Genomic DNA, 18812 nt, shown 5'->3' with positions numbered 1-18812 from the left:
TTGGGTGCCCTCCCTAAACCCCATTAAAGTTTATTTAAACTTTTTTATGGATAGAGTAGGTCATTTTTGCCATATAATCCTTTAAATTCCTGTCTTGTAGATACAACAAGAAGTTATCCCTACAGTTTGGGAGCAAAAGTCCTCCTAATCCATATTGCATTATTAACAAATATTTTGGATTTTTCCTCACAGTCCCTTGAACAGTGGTCACCAAGAATAAAAAGTCTGGACACAGAGAGGTAAAAAATAGTTTTGGCTTTGGATACACTCAAAAACTTGAGGTTTGACAAAAAACTGCATAGTCACAAAAAGTTCCCCTCCATTTAGTTCCAATATGGTATACATTTTAAGGGTTGGAAAGCTGTCAGCATTTTATTGTTGTCTGTTCGTTAACTTTTGGGGAATTCATCTTCTCTCTCTTTTTTCCTGGTGACCATTGCGGTGAAAGTGATTGGGAATCCAAAATGTTACACTTTAAAGAGTGCCTCCTGTACAGAAAGTGAAGGGTGATATCCCTAACTGATAACTCCATAACAAAAAACATTCCAATTTTTTTTTTTTGGTATTAGATGCACATTATCATATGCCTATTTCTGAGTACTTTCATTAGACACAGAATAAATCAACAGAATGGTCTTTCCTATATGTATCAACCTTTATGTATGACAGAAATAGGAAGTATTTTTTGTCGGCCAATGTTTTGCTGATGAACAGTCAACATATCCAGACATGGCTATCTTTAACTTAACTTCAACTTTCTTTGTTTCAGAAGGTTCTGCAGATTGTCTCTTTTACTAAAACAGAATTACGAGGATATTTTGTCTGCCTTTACTAATTAGCAGACAGTATTTCTGAGCATGACCAGCTTTAGTATGATTTAACAAAGCTCCCGTGTCTTTTGTTTTAAAAGATGTTGTCAACATGCTCTTTTAACCAAAAGACCTAAAAGTAGAAAATTATACATACACATGTAGTGCATATTTTTATTGATCCAAGTCTTCGGTTTTAATGTAACTCCTTTCGGGCTAATCTTATACTGATCCTACCTATGAGAAACCAAGCCCTTATAAACTGCCAAATCTACCCTTTTAGTCTCTTGAAAAAGAGTAAACTGATGCAAAACCATCATAATCCTACTAATTCCTCAGAGCCTGCCCAAGCCACCATTAATTTAGGATTCTGAGAGTTTAGGAAAGTTTTTTCCTTGCCTTATAACATGAATAATATTAAATTAATACCAGCATTGGCAAACTGGAATTTGTGGTCCCAAAAAAGGAGCCTACACTTATCCAATAATATGAAGAAATATGAGAAAGACTATCTCCAGACATATATTTATATTTTACAATCAAGTAGGGATGATTTAAACATCCTGTGGTATTTTTATTCATGTCCACATCTTCTTTGAGGAGCTTTCTTATGTTTTGTTCTTGTTCTCCAGAAAAGGAAGGCAAATACAGCAATAAAGACACGATTATCAAATGTTCTCCACTCCATTAAAAAAAGTATTTTGTCTGTGTTTTGTTGTCTATCCCAACAGTACATTTTCTTAATAGGGGCACAGGTGGCACCAACCAACTGAGACTTTAATCCTTACCCTAAATCTTCTAATATAAATAATGCTAGACTTGGCTAGAGTTGGCCTATAAGTATAGCATACAATCTAAAATGTTTTAGATTTTTCTATATTGGTTGCTGAAGGCAATGGGACTAAATATGAAGAAGATAGACTTTTTTAAGGGAACCTGAGTGATCTATCAAACCTGAAATGGATGTGCTCTAGGATTGAAAACATTGCCAAATAATAGCAAATTATTTTTAATAAATTCATTCCAGGTTTGCTGGATCACCCAAATTCTCCCATGATACTCTAATCCAGTCTCAGAGAGCTTTAATGAATCAGGCCAAAAACTCAACTTTTTATATCTAGTGAAATACTTAATGTTGAATATAGTGAGTTAGTGGATAGGTTGAGTTTATGATCTGGTTTACAAGGGAGTAAACCTCTATTTATGCATTCATTGTGAAAAACAAATTTAAATAGAAATCTTATTCTGTTGTGATAAGAAAGGGCTACTGTGACAGGCCTGGGAAAGAATTCTGAAGAAACTTCTCTTGTATTTTATTCACAAAAATTAAACTAATGATATCTCAATTCCCAAATGATGTGATGTTCTTACTGAATCCATTGACGTCCTGGCAGCTGGAGAAAGTATCCTCATTGCGGGTGGAACTGAGTTTGCCGGAACTTTTATCTGAAGCCACCAGACCCATTTCCCTCTGGGAGCCACTTTGGGTCTCTTTCTGTTTCTTGGCCAATTTCCTGGAGGCAAAAAGAACAGTGTCTGACAAGCTGAAGACTGGATATGTCAGTGACACAGAAAAGAAAAAATTTGCAGCACCATATGATTACTGTTAGACAGACACAGAGGGAGCCATTTATTGTGACTATTGTTCCCTAACCCACTGAATGTCAAGTATAGTGATGTGCAGCATGGCCTCTCGTGTTTGAACTCAGGCGACCATAATTGGTGAATCATTGGATAATCAGATATAAATGTGATTCAACTGGCGAGCAGATGAGAGGGTTTGCACATAGCTCTATATGGAGCCAGCCAAGGAATATAACTGCTTTTTATGTTGTAATTGGATGCTTGGGGATGCTTGGCAGACATTAGTTTGCCCGTGTTCATAAGGTTGTGACACTTGGGCATCGCTCCCTTGTAGGCTTAAGTAATTAACACCTAACATATTCTCCACAAGGAAAGATTAATCCACAGATCACTAATGAGTTTGAGCCAACCATTAATAACGGGCAGTGGATTGCTGTGATGATATTTTTATGCTGCAGGAGATGGGTTGAGACTGCTAAATATTCTGGCTGGTTACAGAATAAACACATTCAAAAGAATCAAGAAGCAATATAATCCAACACTAGCTACAAAATTCTAATATTTATAACTTGAACTTACCATGCAAGGTATAAGGTAGTGGAATTTTACTGTCCAGCTGGGAGCTAGTTCTTTTACAGTGATGGGCCACCTGACCTCCTGCCCCCACTGAATGCTATAAATTCTTCCCTTCTATTTGTCCTCCATAATTACTTTTTTATTGAAAGTGGAATTACCGGAATTTTAGATCCTCTTCAGCTTAATTTATTGATACATTTAGAGAGCGAAAGGGGATTAGGTATTAAGTTCGGTAATTTGGTTAGTGTTATGGTACAGTGTGTGATGCTGAAATGTGGTAGTGTTTGCTCTCTCCCACCAGTATAGCACCTTCTGTATAACTGAACTTCATGACCATGTACAATAAAAAGCCACCTATAGACATTTTTTAAGTGTTAGTTAAATCCACGGAGGCATAACTTGGCCCTAGATATCCAAAGGCACAGTGCCAAGGTTGGGCTGACCACAAACAGTTCAGGCAAATAAAATGGTATCAGAGGAATCCAAGCTGTAAGCTTTCTTATCAAAGGAAATGGTGATCATATTAGGTTGTCTAAACTTTTAGATCAAATGTTTCCTATCAGTGTGCATGCACAAGGCTCAAAGATATGGGATCATTGATCAATGTGGGTTAATATGGCCACCTCATATCCTTTACTTTTGCCATGAGTACCCATTAACATTGATGTGCACTATAATATTCTTTGCCATGCCTGAAAAGCCACATCTACATCAATATCTCCAAACTGGCCTTGAAGCCCACAGAAGTGAACTGGAATTATAAAGAAGCTATTAGTCCCAGATTCTACAACAGGCAGCTGACCCAAGAGTGACCTTATTCTACCATAATGATGTCCTACTCCTGACCATAAATCCAGAGATTTGCAACGAGCCATCTAAATCTGAAAATAAATAGCATCAGTGCTACATAATCAGAAGTTTGGGTTACACTGCCTAAAGCCATGAGAGTCTTTATCCATTCACAAAGCTGCTGTGCAGTCTGAATGACAGGTTCATTGTGTTACTAGCAGAGGGAGTTTCTGTTTTACGTTGCACACTATTACAAGCTTGTGCTAACAGAAACAATCTCACAGAAGCAAATTAGTTCATTATCATCAAGTCCCCTAATGCTATGCAACGTACTCAAATAAGCCTAATATACTTATATCTAACAAGACAGATGAAGACGCTATGGAATGAAGGTCGGTGAGTGTGGTCAAATAAAGCAATGAATGGAATGTAAACAAGAACAAATTTGTTGGAAATGGAAAGGAAAGGAAGGAACACTGGGGCAAAATTACATATAATTTAAGTATATATACAACAAACATAGCAACTATGTACCCATAATATATTATTTTCTTTTTTTGTTTTTTTAAGTAAAAGACCCAAGCAAAATTAGGTGCATTTTATTGATAAAAAAAGTCTATTTGGTGTTTCTATAATTTTCATTTACGTTTTTATAATAGGACCTGATGTACCTGACCTGGGGGCTATGTATTTTCCAACCACCACATTCAATGGCAGTGCCTAAAAAGGTTGTTGAATGGGTAAGAATCTGTTCCTAATTGGGAACAAAGTTAGGTCTAGTCATTTACTAGGACCATTACAAGGGTGTACTTCAGGCCATGTTGATTTCTTAATGTATTTTATACCAAGAAGAGTACAGAAGAATAATCACGTCTTTTCAGCAAAATTCTGGGGTAATAATCTCATGCTCCTGATTGGTTACTAGCAGTGAAGAGTTGTGTAGAGGTAATTTCTTCATTTCTTTTTGCTGTCTGTGTATCATTGGGAAAATATCCCTTCATTGTCCCAAAGATAAAACAGAAAATAAGGAAGAATTTCCCAAAAGGGAAATTCTTCTCTTAGACATTTGTCCCTGAAAAAGATCACTATATTGAAATGTTTCTCCTCTCATGTTCTGGGAATAACTCTAAAATTTAGTTTTTTTCCTCACTTTCATATGACAATGACCACCAGAACATATAAAAGTAAGAATATTCCCAATAGGAACACAGAGTCTGGGATGGGTCTAAACCTTCGCTGATTTATCCAAAACTAAAAAGAACGGTTTTCCTTAGATATACACTTTGCTTTGTAAACTGGATGGACATAAGTATTTTTGTAACCCAGATAACAATGTAACTATGTAACAAATTAGTCAATTTTCAGCTACACATTACCTTTTTTATTTAAACAAACCTTCTTACAGTGAATGACATGATATATGGTACAGAACTGTGGATGTGCAGAGGGAAAGCCTGGGAAATCTGGAAAGGGAACATGGGGTGGTTTCCGCAGGTACTTACAGATAGTATGAATAGGAGTACACATTTCTTCTAGAGGATGGAGAGCGGTCACATGGGGGGGACCGAAAAACGAGAAATAAAAAGAAAAGAGGAATAATTAGATGTGACAGCATGACCTCACCTAGATGACAGAGTGATATCAGACAGGCTTATGGATGTGAAAAAGCTTACCAACACAATATCTAAATCAATGATGATCTGATTTTTAGTATGAGTTGTTTTGAAGCCTGTTGATTACAGGTTACTATGCATGAACAATTACTAGTATTCTGCATGGCTTTCTGTATATCTACTGTTCCATCTGTAAAAGGCACATCTCACAATAAATAATACATACAGCCCCTGTTATGTCAGCACATAATGGCATATGAAAAATGCAGCCAGACTGAAGGAGTATTTTAAGTCTATGCACCCTGCAAGGTCCCCGTCTTTTCATGTGGCAGAGAATAGAAAGAATATTGGTATTGTTTCCTAGACACAAATTGTTGCCTATCTGTACCACTTTCCTCCTTTCTCATCCAAACACACAACCTTGTACATTAGGTATAGCCAACCTATATTTCTATAGAGAAGTCTGGGGACAATAGTGCTTAATGGTTGTCAGATAGTGGCTATGTATCTGACCATCCTTAGATTTATTTAAGCCACAATCATTCCCCTGAGTGACGTCATATTGCCAGAATCCCTCCACTCTCCCAACGCAGGTCTGATCCAGAGACACAACAATCTGTACGGGGGACACTGTCCGCATCTCTGGCCAGTGCGATCCCTAAGTGGGGTCCTTCTCATGACCCCGCTGGGGGATGCACTGACCAGAGCCACAGACTATTTGCCATACAGCCGTGGACCATTAGTGGGCCGTGGACGCGGATTAGCGGGCGCCTGATATAAAGTATACCTGTATCTGGGAAAGTAAGGAGGTTCTCATTGCTGACCTTTCTTTTAAGATGAATGAAGTAATGTTAAGGACTCTCATACTGGGTCTGATTTATTAAAGCTCTCCAAGGCTGAAGGGGATACACTTTCATCCAGCAAACCTGGAATGGATCTTGCCCAGAATTCAAAACATTTGCTAGCAAATAGCAAATTACTTTGAAGGGATCCATTCCAGGTTTTCTGGATAACCCAGCTTTACTGATGAAAGTGTTTCCCCCCCAGGCTTGGATAGAGAACTTAAACAGATCTCTAACCTAATCTGCTATCTAAGCCACTGTCCAATAAAAAGTTTGTGGAGTGGAGGTTCTTACTTGACCCTGAGTTTCATGATCCAAAAATTTGTCATTTGTCATGAGGTTGAACAGTGGTGAAGCTATTAAAGCTGTATGACAGCCTGACCACATTATGCAAAACTCTGCACAGGATTTCTGTTTCTAAATCATATTATAGATCTAAATCTAAAAACTATAGCATCACATAGGTAAAATGTTCCTTCCAAAATCTACATCATATATACCATAAGGACACCATTGCAGGAACAATGCTCCAGCTGATGGTAGGGTCCAACCCATCAGGTCCTCCACAACCATATTGTATCCTCTGCATACAAATGTCGAAAAACAAAAATTGGGCAGTTAGGAGAAAAAGATGGGTCCTAGTGCCATGTGGCATCCTTTCAGATGTCAGATTCTAGATGTAAATAAAATACTTATAGATACTAAGCATTAAAATGGAAATATAGGTTTGCTTAGTTGCATATAGACAGTACAACATTCCAAGAGATTAAATTAATTCTGAGTGAGAAAGGTGGAAAGGCTAGGAATAAATTAAACCGCTTATGCTCAGATTCTGCAGTAAATATTTAGAGAATGATTACTAGTCTGGAATGTTATACTTTTAGATCAAGGCGCACATCATTGTACAATCAAATCCAAAATCTGAAACAACTGTAAAAACACTAATGTGATATGTGTCGTGTATTAAATACCAGGATTGTCTTCAGCATTGTCGGAACATCCAGGAAGACAACATAACTAGTGTTGGTCGAATATCTCAGTGTTCGATTCGGTGGCTATTCAATCCAATAGCCCGATATATTTTGGGTGATGGAGTGCCGAATTCCAACAACAATAAAGTCTATGGGGGTAATTCAGGTTATGTTTGTGACTGTGTAGAACTGAAAGAGCAATCAGGAGAGCAGAGCTGACAGCTCCACTCCCCTTATTGCTCTTGCAGCCCTAGCGTAACTGTAGTATGTGTTCTTGGATAGAGATTCTCTATCCAAGAACACAGGAGTCCCACGGCTGTGCTCATGAATGAATGCAGCTGTGGGAATCATTTTGTGACAGGATGATTCCCACGGCTGCATTCATTCATGAGCACAGATGTGGGAATTCTCTTGTCAGTGTAGGATCCCTGGGCACCAGAGGTTAAATGAGGACAAGTCTCCCCATTCATCACCTCTAGTGATCTGTGGTTGGCTTAAGCGTCATCAGGATTTTCCTTTCTTCAGCCAATCAGAGAGCAGCCCTAGCGGAACTGTAGTATATGTTCTTGGATAGAGCTGATTGCTCTTGCTGCCCTAGCGGAAATGTAGTATGTGACTACACAGCCCGTGACACTGAGAGGATGATTCCCACTGCTGCATTTATTCATGAGCACAGCCGTGGGAATCCTCCTGTCAGTGACTTGTCCACATTTAACCTCCAGTGCCCAGGGATCCCACACTGACAGGAGGATTCCCACGGCTGTGCTCATGAATGAATGCAGCTGTGGGATTCATCCTGTCAGTGTCACGGGCCGTGAAGACACATGCTCAAGAATGAATGCAGCCGTGGGAATCATCTTGTCATTGTGGGATAACCTGTAAAAAAATAAAAGTTAGTTACACAAATCACACACATTCAATAAAATACTTTAACAATAAAGCCTCCTTTTTTTTTTTTTTTTTTTTTACACATATTTTTACATACAAAGTCGAACCCCGTGTTTTTCGGATCGGGTCTATCTGAATTCGAACAACCATATTCGGGTCGAATATAAGAACAGCCCGAATTCAAACACTAACACTAAAAACTGAACTCCTCAAACTGGATATCCATGGGTGAAAATTGACAATACCTAATATCTGAGGTAAAAGAGTTTATTTCTTCCCCAGTGTAAACTGTGCAAGTGTGTTAAATTTAAGACAGGACATTTTGACCTGTATTATCAAAGCGTGTCCTTTAATTTCTAGCAGGTAGTTATATATTTAAAATGAATTAGATTGCATGCAATCATTTAATAATGTATTTTGACAATGGCTGCACTAGATTTATAATTGGATACTGTATTTATAATACTGGACATTGTATTTCCTATTGGATCTGAAGGTATAATGCAGGCATTTGCTGATTAATCTAAAAGTATAACTATTTCTGTTTTACTATAGGAACTGATAATACAAACATGACTAAATTTATGGTGTACCCAGCTTAGAACTTAGTCTTTCCCCTGAAGTGTTCTAATTTGTCATTTGGACAACTTTACATTTCTGAATAAACATTCACCTTTATCATCAGTGCTTCTGATTATTTTGTGTGGTTCAAGAGCAGCATTCTGATTTATTAAAGAACAAGTTTCATTTGACACCACTAAACGCCACCATCTAAAACAAAATTCCCAAGTAGTCTGTCCCATGGCAGGGATGGCACAAGTCACATTATAAAAGCTGAACTTTTTCCTAAATCACACACAGTAGAGTTTTAGTTGAACCCATGGATATTCCTCTTCTCGGTGGCTAGCTCATATAGCTTTTACTGAACTTTTGTTCCGCTGACATATTGGTGGTTACTGCCAAATTAAAAAAGCAATGTCTTGAAGTAAGTATCTACAAGGATAAATTTTTATTACCTAGGGGTTACATTACAAGGTTTTCTGTTTTCTACAAGCCCAGGTGTAACTTGAAACTGTTGTGATACCTTCTCCTGCTCATTGCTTAGGGCTATAAAAAAGGTAAAGAGCACATTCCTATAATTCATACTGCACCCTAGTCAAGTAAATGAGTATACTTCATTGAGACCTATTCCATACAAAATGGCCAGGACACTCTTATCCCCATCCTGTATTTATAGGTAATGGGCCTAAATAAAAGCTTCATTCTGCATTATAACTCAGTTAAAGTCAGATCAGGACTGTATCTAAAATAAATTTATTGGACAACATCAAAGTGTATTACTGCTAAAACATGGCTTTATTTATTAAAAGGCAAAAACCCACATTAAGTATTCAGTGCCTTTGAACCAATGACTGGTTACTGCATCTCATGATGCACATTTATTTTTATTGATTTATTCCATTTTACTCTAAACATCATTAAAGTCCAAATATGGCCCCCTACTATAATACAGTTGGGCTTCGTATATTGTAAAAATATACTCTTTTTACTCTGTTCCGTCAGTATATAGAGGAGTTGGACTGAGAATCTCATACATTAAAAAAACACTCATTTGGGATCTAATTTTACTTTTTATAAATCTTGGATATATATATATATAATAATTATACTGTATATATTTTATTAAGCTTATTCATTTTACAATCTTATTCTCTTTCGTTGACAAGCCACACATGGTTCACTCTTATTTTACCCCTTCATGCTGCTCATTATGCAGTAATAACATAGTATAACTAATTATTCCTGGCTATAATACACAGTTAGGGCTCATAATACTTCTGTCAGTGATATTTTCCTCAGTACAATCTGCCCTTATTTTCTTCTTCTTCTAACAATTTACACAGTCAGTTTCTTACTTTATAATACATAAAAGCTTCATTTTTCCTGCTGTCAATTATTTCAGCTACATGCTGGTATAAAGTCAACTTTTCCTAATGTACAGCACCTCTCCCCTTTTTCCTACATACATACGTAGTAATCAATGGTGTACTACAGTTATATCATACCAGGTAATAGCTATAGGGCCCGGCAACACAGGGGGGCCCAGGACTGTCTGGCTGCATAATTAATGCTTCAGGATTTATTGAGGCAGAAAATCATTTAACAAAAATTATAATATTCATGACATTTTTTGCACGGTATTTAGATTAGTAATGTAGAATTAAATTTACTTTCAAAAATATAACTCTCCTTCTTTTCCTGATAGGACTTTTTTTCAAATTGTACACTGACTTTGTACAATTGTGGGTTAATGTGCAACCCTGGAAGTTTACAAATGTTCAGAGAAAAAGCTGAGTGTGGGAATCAAAAATGTTCTATATGCACCAAGAGGAAGACCGGTAAAAGAAGTGAGCGGCTGCAATAGAGTAAGTGCAGGTAAGTTGTGCAGATAAACATGTTATTAGGTGAGCCCTGGAGGCCCCCCAAATATTACAGTCCCTTTTAAAATTCTAAAATGTTGTAATGTTGTTGGTATTAGATTGGGATACACCTAACAATTACATTGTTTTTTTTAAAAAAGATCTGTGAACAGAAAATCTACAAGCTAAAAATATGAAATTGGCCAACTGACTAATTGGTATGCTGACCCTCATATTCTGACACTTACTGAATACCTGACATAAGGATTCAGTATGGAGTTCCAGAAAACTAAATATCCTGATAAAGTTCTGGATATGGACATTCTGAATTGAAATGATTTCTTTTTAAGGCTATTGCTTATAGCTATAGAACGGCTCAGCTAATCCACCCATTATTGAAGGGCAACCTGATACTATACCAGTCAACTAAATTCAGCTACCAGACTATGACAACTGTCTCTACCTGTCATAATCCTCCAGCCAAATTGCCTGAGCACTAATTTGTGAAAGACAGGTATTGAAGGGCTTAGTCAAGCTGTCAATCATTGCCAGATGATGACCACTGTGTAGCTGCCAGATTGGCTGACAGTATGACAGCTGTCATCATCCGGGTGTTATTGTGCGGCTGCCAGGTTGACTGACAGTATGACAACTGTCATCATCCGGCTGTAATTGTGCAGCTGCCAGGTTGGCTGTCAGTATGACAGCTGTCATCATCCGGCTGAAATTGTGCAGCTGCCAGATTGGCTGACAGTATGACAACTGTCATCATCCGGCTGTAAATGTGCGGCTGCAAGGTTGGCTGACAGTATGACAGCTGTCATCATCCGGCTGTAATTGTGCAGCTGCCAGGTTGGCTGACAGTATGACAGCTGTCATCATGTGGCTGTAATTGTGCAGCTGCCAGATTGGCTGACAGTATGACAACTGTCATCATCCAGCTGTAAATGTGCGGCTGCCAGGTTGGCTAATAGTATAACAGCTGTCATCATCCGGCTGTAAATGTGCGGCTGCCAGATTGGCTTGCAATATGATCACTGCCATCGTCCAGTGGCCTACTAAACCTTTCAATGACAGGTATAGTAATGTCATTCGGGAACTCAAATTACAAAAATTTTGAGTTCTGATCTGAGGTCAGAATAGCTCCGAACCAAGTCTGAATCAAGTCAGATCTGAACTGTGCAACCCCCACTACATTGCATCTGTCTACCAGAAAGCTGTAATTTAAACCAATCATAGTCAATGATCACCTGGGCTTGGGGTGAGTGAAGAAATGCTTTCCTATTGTTTGCAGAAGACTGATGACATCATTATCGAAAGGATGCATTTTACATGCATATTTGCAGTATTTTTTCTTCCTGTAAATTATTTGTTTTACTTGCAATAGCATACCTTGCATAGCTATTTACTCTCCTTGAATCTTGAATTGCCCTCTGTTCTAGCCCAACTCCCCCACCATTCCACTCACCTCCTTGATAACATTTTCTGTAGCAGCCTGGGGATGTATAAAGAGGAATACTATAGGACAGCCTTTCTTAACCTTTTAACCTCTGATAAACCCTTAAAATTCTTTTCAGATATCTAGGAAGCCCTACTCAATAGGAAAAATGAATTTGAATTATTTGAATTGGCTGCCTGTAGTAAGAATGCTTCTCTTACAGTAGTGGTCAGATTGCCTTTTACAGACAGCTGCAAAGGTCTTTGGTTGTTTGGAGTTGGCTCTGCCAAGTGGTGTTGGCCCCAGAACTATGTGGGCACCATCTTATGGGATGTCAATCAGCCACAGCTCTAGAAACTCCTACTAATCCCAGGGGAAACCTTACAGTTCTATGGAAATTTGGTTGACAATGACTGCTATAGCGTGTCACTTGAGTCTTCCAGGGCTGCTAATGTTACATCCAAGATGGTGTCCTCCAGCACCGGGCTCGGGAGTTTTGATGTCTTTACAAGGGAAGATTTACAAGTAAATAACATGCGTAAAATGTATTATATGCACTATTGTTGGAAGGTCGAAATTTAAGTTGGTGATGGTGATGGGGTTAATGGAAACATGAAGATAACAATTAAGAATTTATTCATGAAGACTTGTAAAGTTGCACACACTGTGTATATTTTGCAGCAAATCCCTCGCCACGTTGATATATGCCTAATTTACAACTAATGCAGGTTTAAAAATGGTGTGTATTGGTTTGATGCAATCTTCCCATATTTGCTTTAGGAGCAATAGACATCTAGCTCTCCTTCTCTACCATTTCTTGGAGCTATAATGTATACTTTAAATTCTAATACACATTATCATAAAGCTGCTGGCTTCTGCTCTGCTCCTCCTTGCATCATATATATTCATTTTAATACTCACAACAAATGACAGAGATACATGAGATACAGTATCTTCTTCATACAGAACTGCTGACAATCACAGAAATATATATGCTAATAATGAGTCCTAATAAACAGTTATGGAAATTCTTTAAACTGAATTTGATGAATGGATGGCCAATGCTCAGATAACATGATGAATATGCAAAACACAGTGAGAACAAAGATACAGTATAAGGCATTGTAAAGTTTATGTCCAGATTTATTTTACCAGTTTTTGTTTTTTAAGGTAATGTGCATTTTTTATATTTACTAAAACAGGACTGAAATGGATGCTTTTTCTTTCAAGTGTCAAACCCACCGCCTAAAATAACTGCCCCCAGTTCATAGGTATAGACAGGCAGGGCTGTTTTTAGGTACTTGAGGGTCTGGGGTACAGTTAGTACAGTTAGAGGGACAATAAATCTTCAAAATCATTTTTTATGGGTTAATATTATTTGACCTTTTATATTTTAGAGCAGAAGTACAATAAACCTCATTAGCAAATGGCCATTTAGTGATCCAGAATTCTAGATCACTAAACCTTGTTGTAGGACATGTATATTGATGCTGGATTTTCACCTGAGACGATCACAAACTTTCATCCAGGGTGAAGAAAATCTTTCTAGTCTGTACTAGACTTAGGATGTAGGTGGATCGGATTACATATTCACACAATTATGTACCTATATTCCCCTAAATGTTATATTACATGATCTAGAAAACCTTGTTTTGGAATTTCTGTAGAAATGCAGGGTGAAGAACACTTCCACTTTGGGCAACACTCTAAATACAAATTTCATACAAGCCCACATGAGCAGACATTGACATACAAGTTATTACATCAATCCCAGAGGGAAGACAAGGTAGGGACAAAATGTTCTGAAATGATAGGGGACAGAAAACAAGAAGACAGAAGGTATAGCTTAAAATAAAGGAGCATAAAAATAAGACAAACAATTGAGATACAAACAGTAATAAAAATGATTTGATGCTCAGGATAATCTAGGCCACATATTTAACTTTCCATGAAGCTGTAATGGGACATCTGCTATGGGAAAGATTTCTCCCCTCCTTAAAAAGAGCTATTGAGCCTTTCCCATGGATATATATAACGGTTGGCAAAAATTTACATTATTTACGAGAAGACATCAGCATTACCAAGATCACTTTATCACTGGGTTCACAAAATAATTCTTTCTTTCTGTGAATTTATAAAAAAAAAGCCTGTGGGGCCAATGTAAGCGCGTGGGGCCAATGTTATGATTGGGGATGCTTCAGTTGGTCAGGTTTAGGTTCAATATGTGTCCAAAAATGAGGTCAGCTGACTACCTGGATATACTAAATGCTCAGTTTTTTCCATTAATTGATTTTTCTTCCATGATGGCACATGAATATTCTAAGATAACCATGCCAGGATTATGTAGACTCAAATTGTTGACTCCAGACTAACCCTACTGAGGATCATTGGGATGTACTGTAGAAGACTTCACTCAGGGGTCTGATTCTCCTATCAGAAATACAAAATCCTGGCTAAAAAAATTAAGTATAGGGGATCGTAAAAATTTTTTTTGTCATTGCATCAAAATGATAGCATTGTGAATGTCGTAATTAAAGCTAAAGGTGGTCCCACAAAATACGTGAGTTTTTGGCCAGGCAATATATCTGATATTTATAATGTGTTAAGGTTAATCTATCTTTTAAAGCATTATTCCATTTCTGATGAATTTGAGACTGTAAGCAGACCTCTACTTATAAAAATTCTTAGTTGTCTAGATGTCATACTGACACCCCTTTCAAGCTGTCCCCCAGGCTTACTTTGAGTCTTGCATAGTTGTACAGGCTTCTATATAGGCTATAAATGCTATAAGTGAAATCTATTTTTTTTTTTCTTAGTTTTGGAAAGGATGGAACAACTTATGGAAGCATCAAAAGAATGTAACCCAATGAACAGCAAGAGGAAGTTACTGTAAATTCCAAACTAAACCTTGGTTGTCAATGGGTCAACAGGCTCCTATATAGGCTATAAATACTATAAGTGAAATCTAAAACTTTTGTTTTTTAGTTTTGGATAGAATGGAACAACTTAAAAAAATTTACAAGGTTGTTGATTGCATCTGATGCTGCCGATGGTGAGATTTCGGGGACATCAAAAGAATGTAATCCAATAAACAAGAGGAAGGCCTATTCACAAATAAACCTTATGTAACAATGGGTCAGAATGTAAAAGGCAATCAAAAGGGAACCCAGTAAGCTGGGATATGATCAAACTTTTTATCATTCTATCCAAAACTAACAAATAGGTTAATTACAGGTATACTTTACAAAGTTCAATAAATGCCAAAGATTTAATCATCAAATATGTCAGAAAATGTAGAAGCGTATAAGGGACTGAACAATGAGGAGCGATCATTAATTTTATAGAATCATTTGTAGTGACTTGTGACCTACGTCTTTTATTTCTATGGTTGGTTTTGTATCAGGTTGTTTTCCAAATGTGAAGGTTAATGAGTATCTCCTTAGACGTCACATTTGTCTGTGAGAATGAAGTTGTGATGGGTACAATGGGTACCCAGATGGCAATGATGCAGCATGGAAGTTTGAAAACATTTTTCAACAACATTTGGGTCAATACAGCAGCATCCATGGGGAATTTTTTTGTTGACAGTGATGTGATTTTAAAAGTCAACACATATTTATTGAACCGAGAGGAACTTTTCTTAAAAAATGGGACCTAAAGATTGGAGCTTTGTTGGCATTAAAGACAAACTCAAATACGTCAAAGAAGACCATAATACATAAGTTCATATATTTAGTTTAATTGCTTCTATGTAATTCTTTAAACTTTTGATCGCCCCTATAAATGAGTTATAACCTCTTCTCTGCCAGAGATTTACATACAATCTACACAAGAGTCCACCTATCAATTAAATGCTAACCTTCTCTTGATGGTCATCATGGCTCCAAGCAGTATAATTATGAACATCAGCATCCCTGCAATCACCCCGGCGGTCTGCACCGTACTGTCAGCTGGCTTCTCCGGCTCCACCGTGTTGGTGTTCTGTGTGGAGGCCCCTTTAAGAGAAAAAAAGGGGAGGTCATGCCTTAATTTATTTTTTATAAAGAGACTTTTTATGTTCTCTTAGGCATAGAAAACTGTCTCTGGCAGCGAAGAGGTTAAAGACTTTTATCTGGAAATGGGAATACAAAAGTTACATGCTCCAGGCATGCCAATTAGGAAGAGTAATAGTTGTCACAGAAGGACGCATAGTCACCTGTGAATAGCTGGCTTGGGGGGTTGCGGGTGATAGGAAGATAGTCGGCGGTAACCGCTAAGAAGAGAAAGGGAGTGATCCCATTGGCAGGCATGCAGGAGAGGAGAACATAGTAAGAATTGAGGAGGGAAACAATGGCCTGTAAATGGGCATTAAAAAGAATCCCTCACAATGGAATGGAAAATATTGGAAGGGTTGAAAATACGGACACAGCGGAATGGGCAGTTTGGTTTCGAGTTAATTTTCTTTTTTAACCAGCCCCAGTCTGGGTAGAAAAGCCTGAGCCCTGCTAGCATGCTCAGAATGACCCTTGCTATCTGTGTGAAAGCAATGATCTCCTTGCAGAGGTCCAACACACCACCTACTCCGATGTGTAGCCCTGCAATTAGCAAAGCTCATACTACCTATTAATTGGAGTGTTGTAGCTTAGACTTAGCAGGGGGTGTAACAGACCTTTGCAGAGAGATTACAGCTTCCATTTAAGGAAACAGGGTCCTTCTCTACAGCTATAGCTGCTTTTTAAAGAAAAAGAACTATAAGACTGCATAAGTCATAAGACTATAAGTTTTGTAATAGTGTGTCTGAAATCCATGTAGCTGATTTATTCTGAAAGTTCAGTTGAGCTTTAATAAATGACATATTCCAAAACCTGCATTCATTGTGTATATATTGATGTGACACCATCCTGCTGAGCTGTATATGGACTTCATGTTAATCTAGGTATATCAGAATAAGGACAACTTTTTGAATGCCTCGACCCTTGTATTAAATGATTATTGTAGTAAATTTTTATGCTAGGGTGCACTATTGGTGGAGGTTTTTACACGTACACTGTACAGGTCTTAAGCTTAAGCTCCCCTGAGAAAGCCTAAGAAGGTGAAAAGCGTCGGGACCTCATAAGATGTACACAGTTAACAGCTAGAGCAATCTTGTCTAGGAAATATATTTCAGTTGGTTGATGTACAAACCAGACTGGATATATATTATTATAATGTATGTAAAATAATTATGTATGCAATTGGATTTATACTAATACATAATTAATGATTTTACTCAAAAGTTTGTGAGTGGAAACATCTTTCTTTTTTTTCTTTATATCCTTTATAAATATAGAGGCAGCTCAACACTAACTCCAGAGGGTCAGTAACTTTTCCAAATAAAATTGCTATTTACTATTAGTAGAGGCAACATGGCCTGCTTTATACAAACAACACTACAAACCATCAAGGTGGCTTTATGTTTCCCAAGTTTTAAAGGGGCTTCTGATGCCTCTCAGGTGCTGTCCCTTCTCACCCACCATCCTAGGTACTGTCCCGTCTGTGTCCTATAGTTAATTCAGCCCTATCTGGTTTTGGTTGCATCATTTCCTTGAACTCTCCTTGCCAGCAAAAAAAAAACAAGTTTATATGGTTTTAAACTATCTGGCTCATGTGGAATAAATCACAATCTTGAAATGATTTAAAAAACTGACATTAAGCTCTTTATGGGTTGTTAAAGGTCACTACTGTCATCCAACACTTCGGTTTGTTTATTGTTAAGAAGCCTCCATTAGGCATATATCATATATAAGATCTTCAGCATCAGTTTTCAAAGTGCAACTTCGGCTTTGTTGAGAAAAAAAAAAATCTCTTCAATGATATTAAAATAGGGCAAGCTATACACTTGCAGAATTCTTACAAAATTTGTGCTCAGTAGAATGTTTTGTAATTTATATGTCATATGATCAGCCTGGTATTGTTTGAAGATAAACTATCCAGTGCCATATTCTTTTCAACACTCTTTCCTAAACTTAATTCAAGATATTAAAAATTGTCCTAGAAGTAGAGCCATGATTGCAATGCATATGGCTAATCCTATTTTTTTTGTCTAGGTTAATGTAAAAAGGATTTTTACTGATCTTATTCTCTCGCGCCCACAGGCTTCTCCTCTACAAGTGCAGAGCCAGGTACTGACATCAAGACCTACAGGCCACCAGCCATGCATTGTAAAGGAGGAGACTGAAGGCCCACCAAGAAGTCAAAACATTGGAAAGCGGAGGAATGGCCCGGCTATCAGCATGAGATAAGGTAAGTAAACTTCTTGTTGCCCTGTTCTCTTAGCAAAAACAGGCAACTATCACAGATTTTTTCAACCTTGTTAGCCCTGACAAACCTTTGAAATCATTTACAGGTCTTTGAAAACCCCTGTCAAAAGCAATGTATTGGGAGCCAATGGGAAAAAAGCCACCTAAATTGGTCACCAGTGGAAGGAACGTTCTTCTACAGTGGTGGCTAGAATACACCTTGTTAGAGATCTAAAACATTATTTTAGTCATGCAGCTGGCACCAGAACTATACAGGCATCATCAAATAGGAGGAACCCCTTGGAAACCTCTAGAGGAATCTTGGGGTTCCAAAGATCCCTGTTTGAGAATGGCTGATCCAATCCTTCTGTGTGGGGGTAGGCCACCAAAGCTAAGCTTAAGCTTTGTGCATCACCATTATAAGAACGAATGGAATGCGGACTCCTAACATAACCCCTAATCCTAGCCATAAAGTTAACTATTAACCCTATCCTATAGTAAAAACCTGACCATATTAGGCTAACTAATAAACTGAATCCAACCTCTAAAGGTGAAGAATAAATATGTATTTAAGAAACGTAATCCTAATCTACTGAGGAACAGTTTTTCCAATAGGGTTATTGGA

At 37.7% G+C, this 18812-nt stretch overlaps 1 protein-coding gene across 1 annotated transcript in view; it reads right to left on the bottom strand.

Moving 5' to 3' along the window:
• PTPRT (protein tyrosine phosphatase receptor type T) overlaps positions 1-18812 on the bottom strand; it is a gene marked incomplete in the record, with an annotated part of 259610 nt that overhangs the window by 59148 nt on the left and 181650 nt on the right. The window contains 4 exon segments of the mRNA XM_072403721.1: positions 2181-2323; positions 5261-5290; positions 15790-15925; positions 16126-16182. Of these exon segments, the coding sequence (XP_072259822.1) occupies positions 2181-2323; positions 5261-5290; positions 15790-15925; positions 16126-16182 (366 nt within the window).

Source organism: Pyxicephalus adspersus, chromosome 3 (genome assembly GCF_032062135.1).
Source record: "Pyxicephalus adspersus chromosome 3, UCB_Pads_2.0, whole genome shotgun sequence".
Lineage (NCBI taxonomy): Eukaryota > Metazoa > Chordata > Amphibia > Anura > Pyxicephalidae > Pyxicephalus > Pyxicephalus adspersus.
This window is presented reverse-complemented; position numbering and strand designations above follow the sequence as displayed.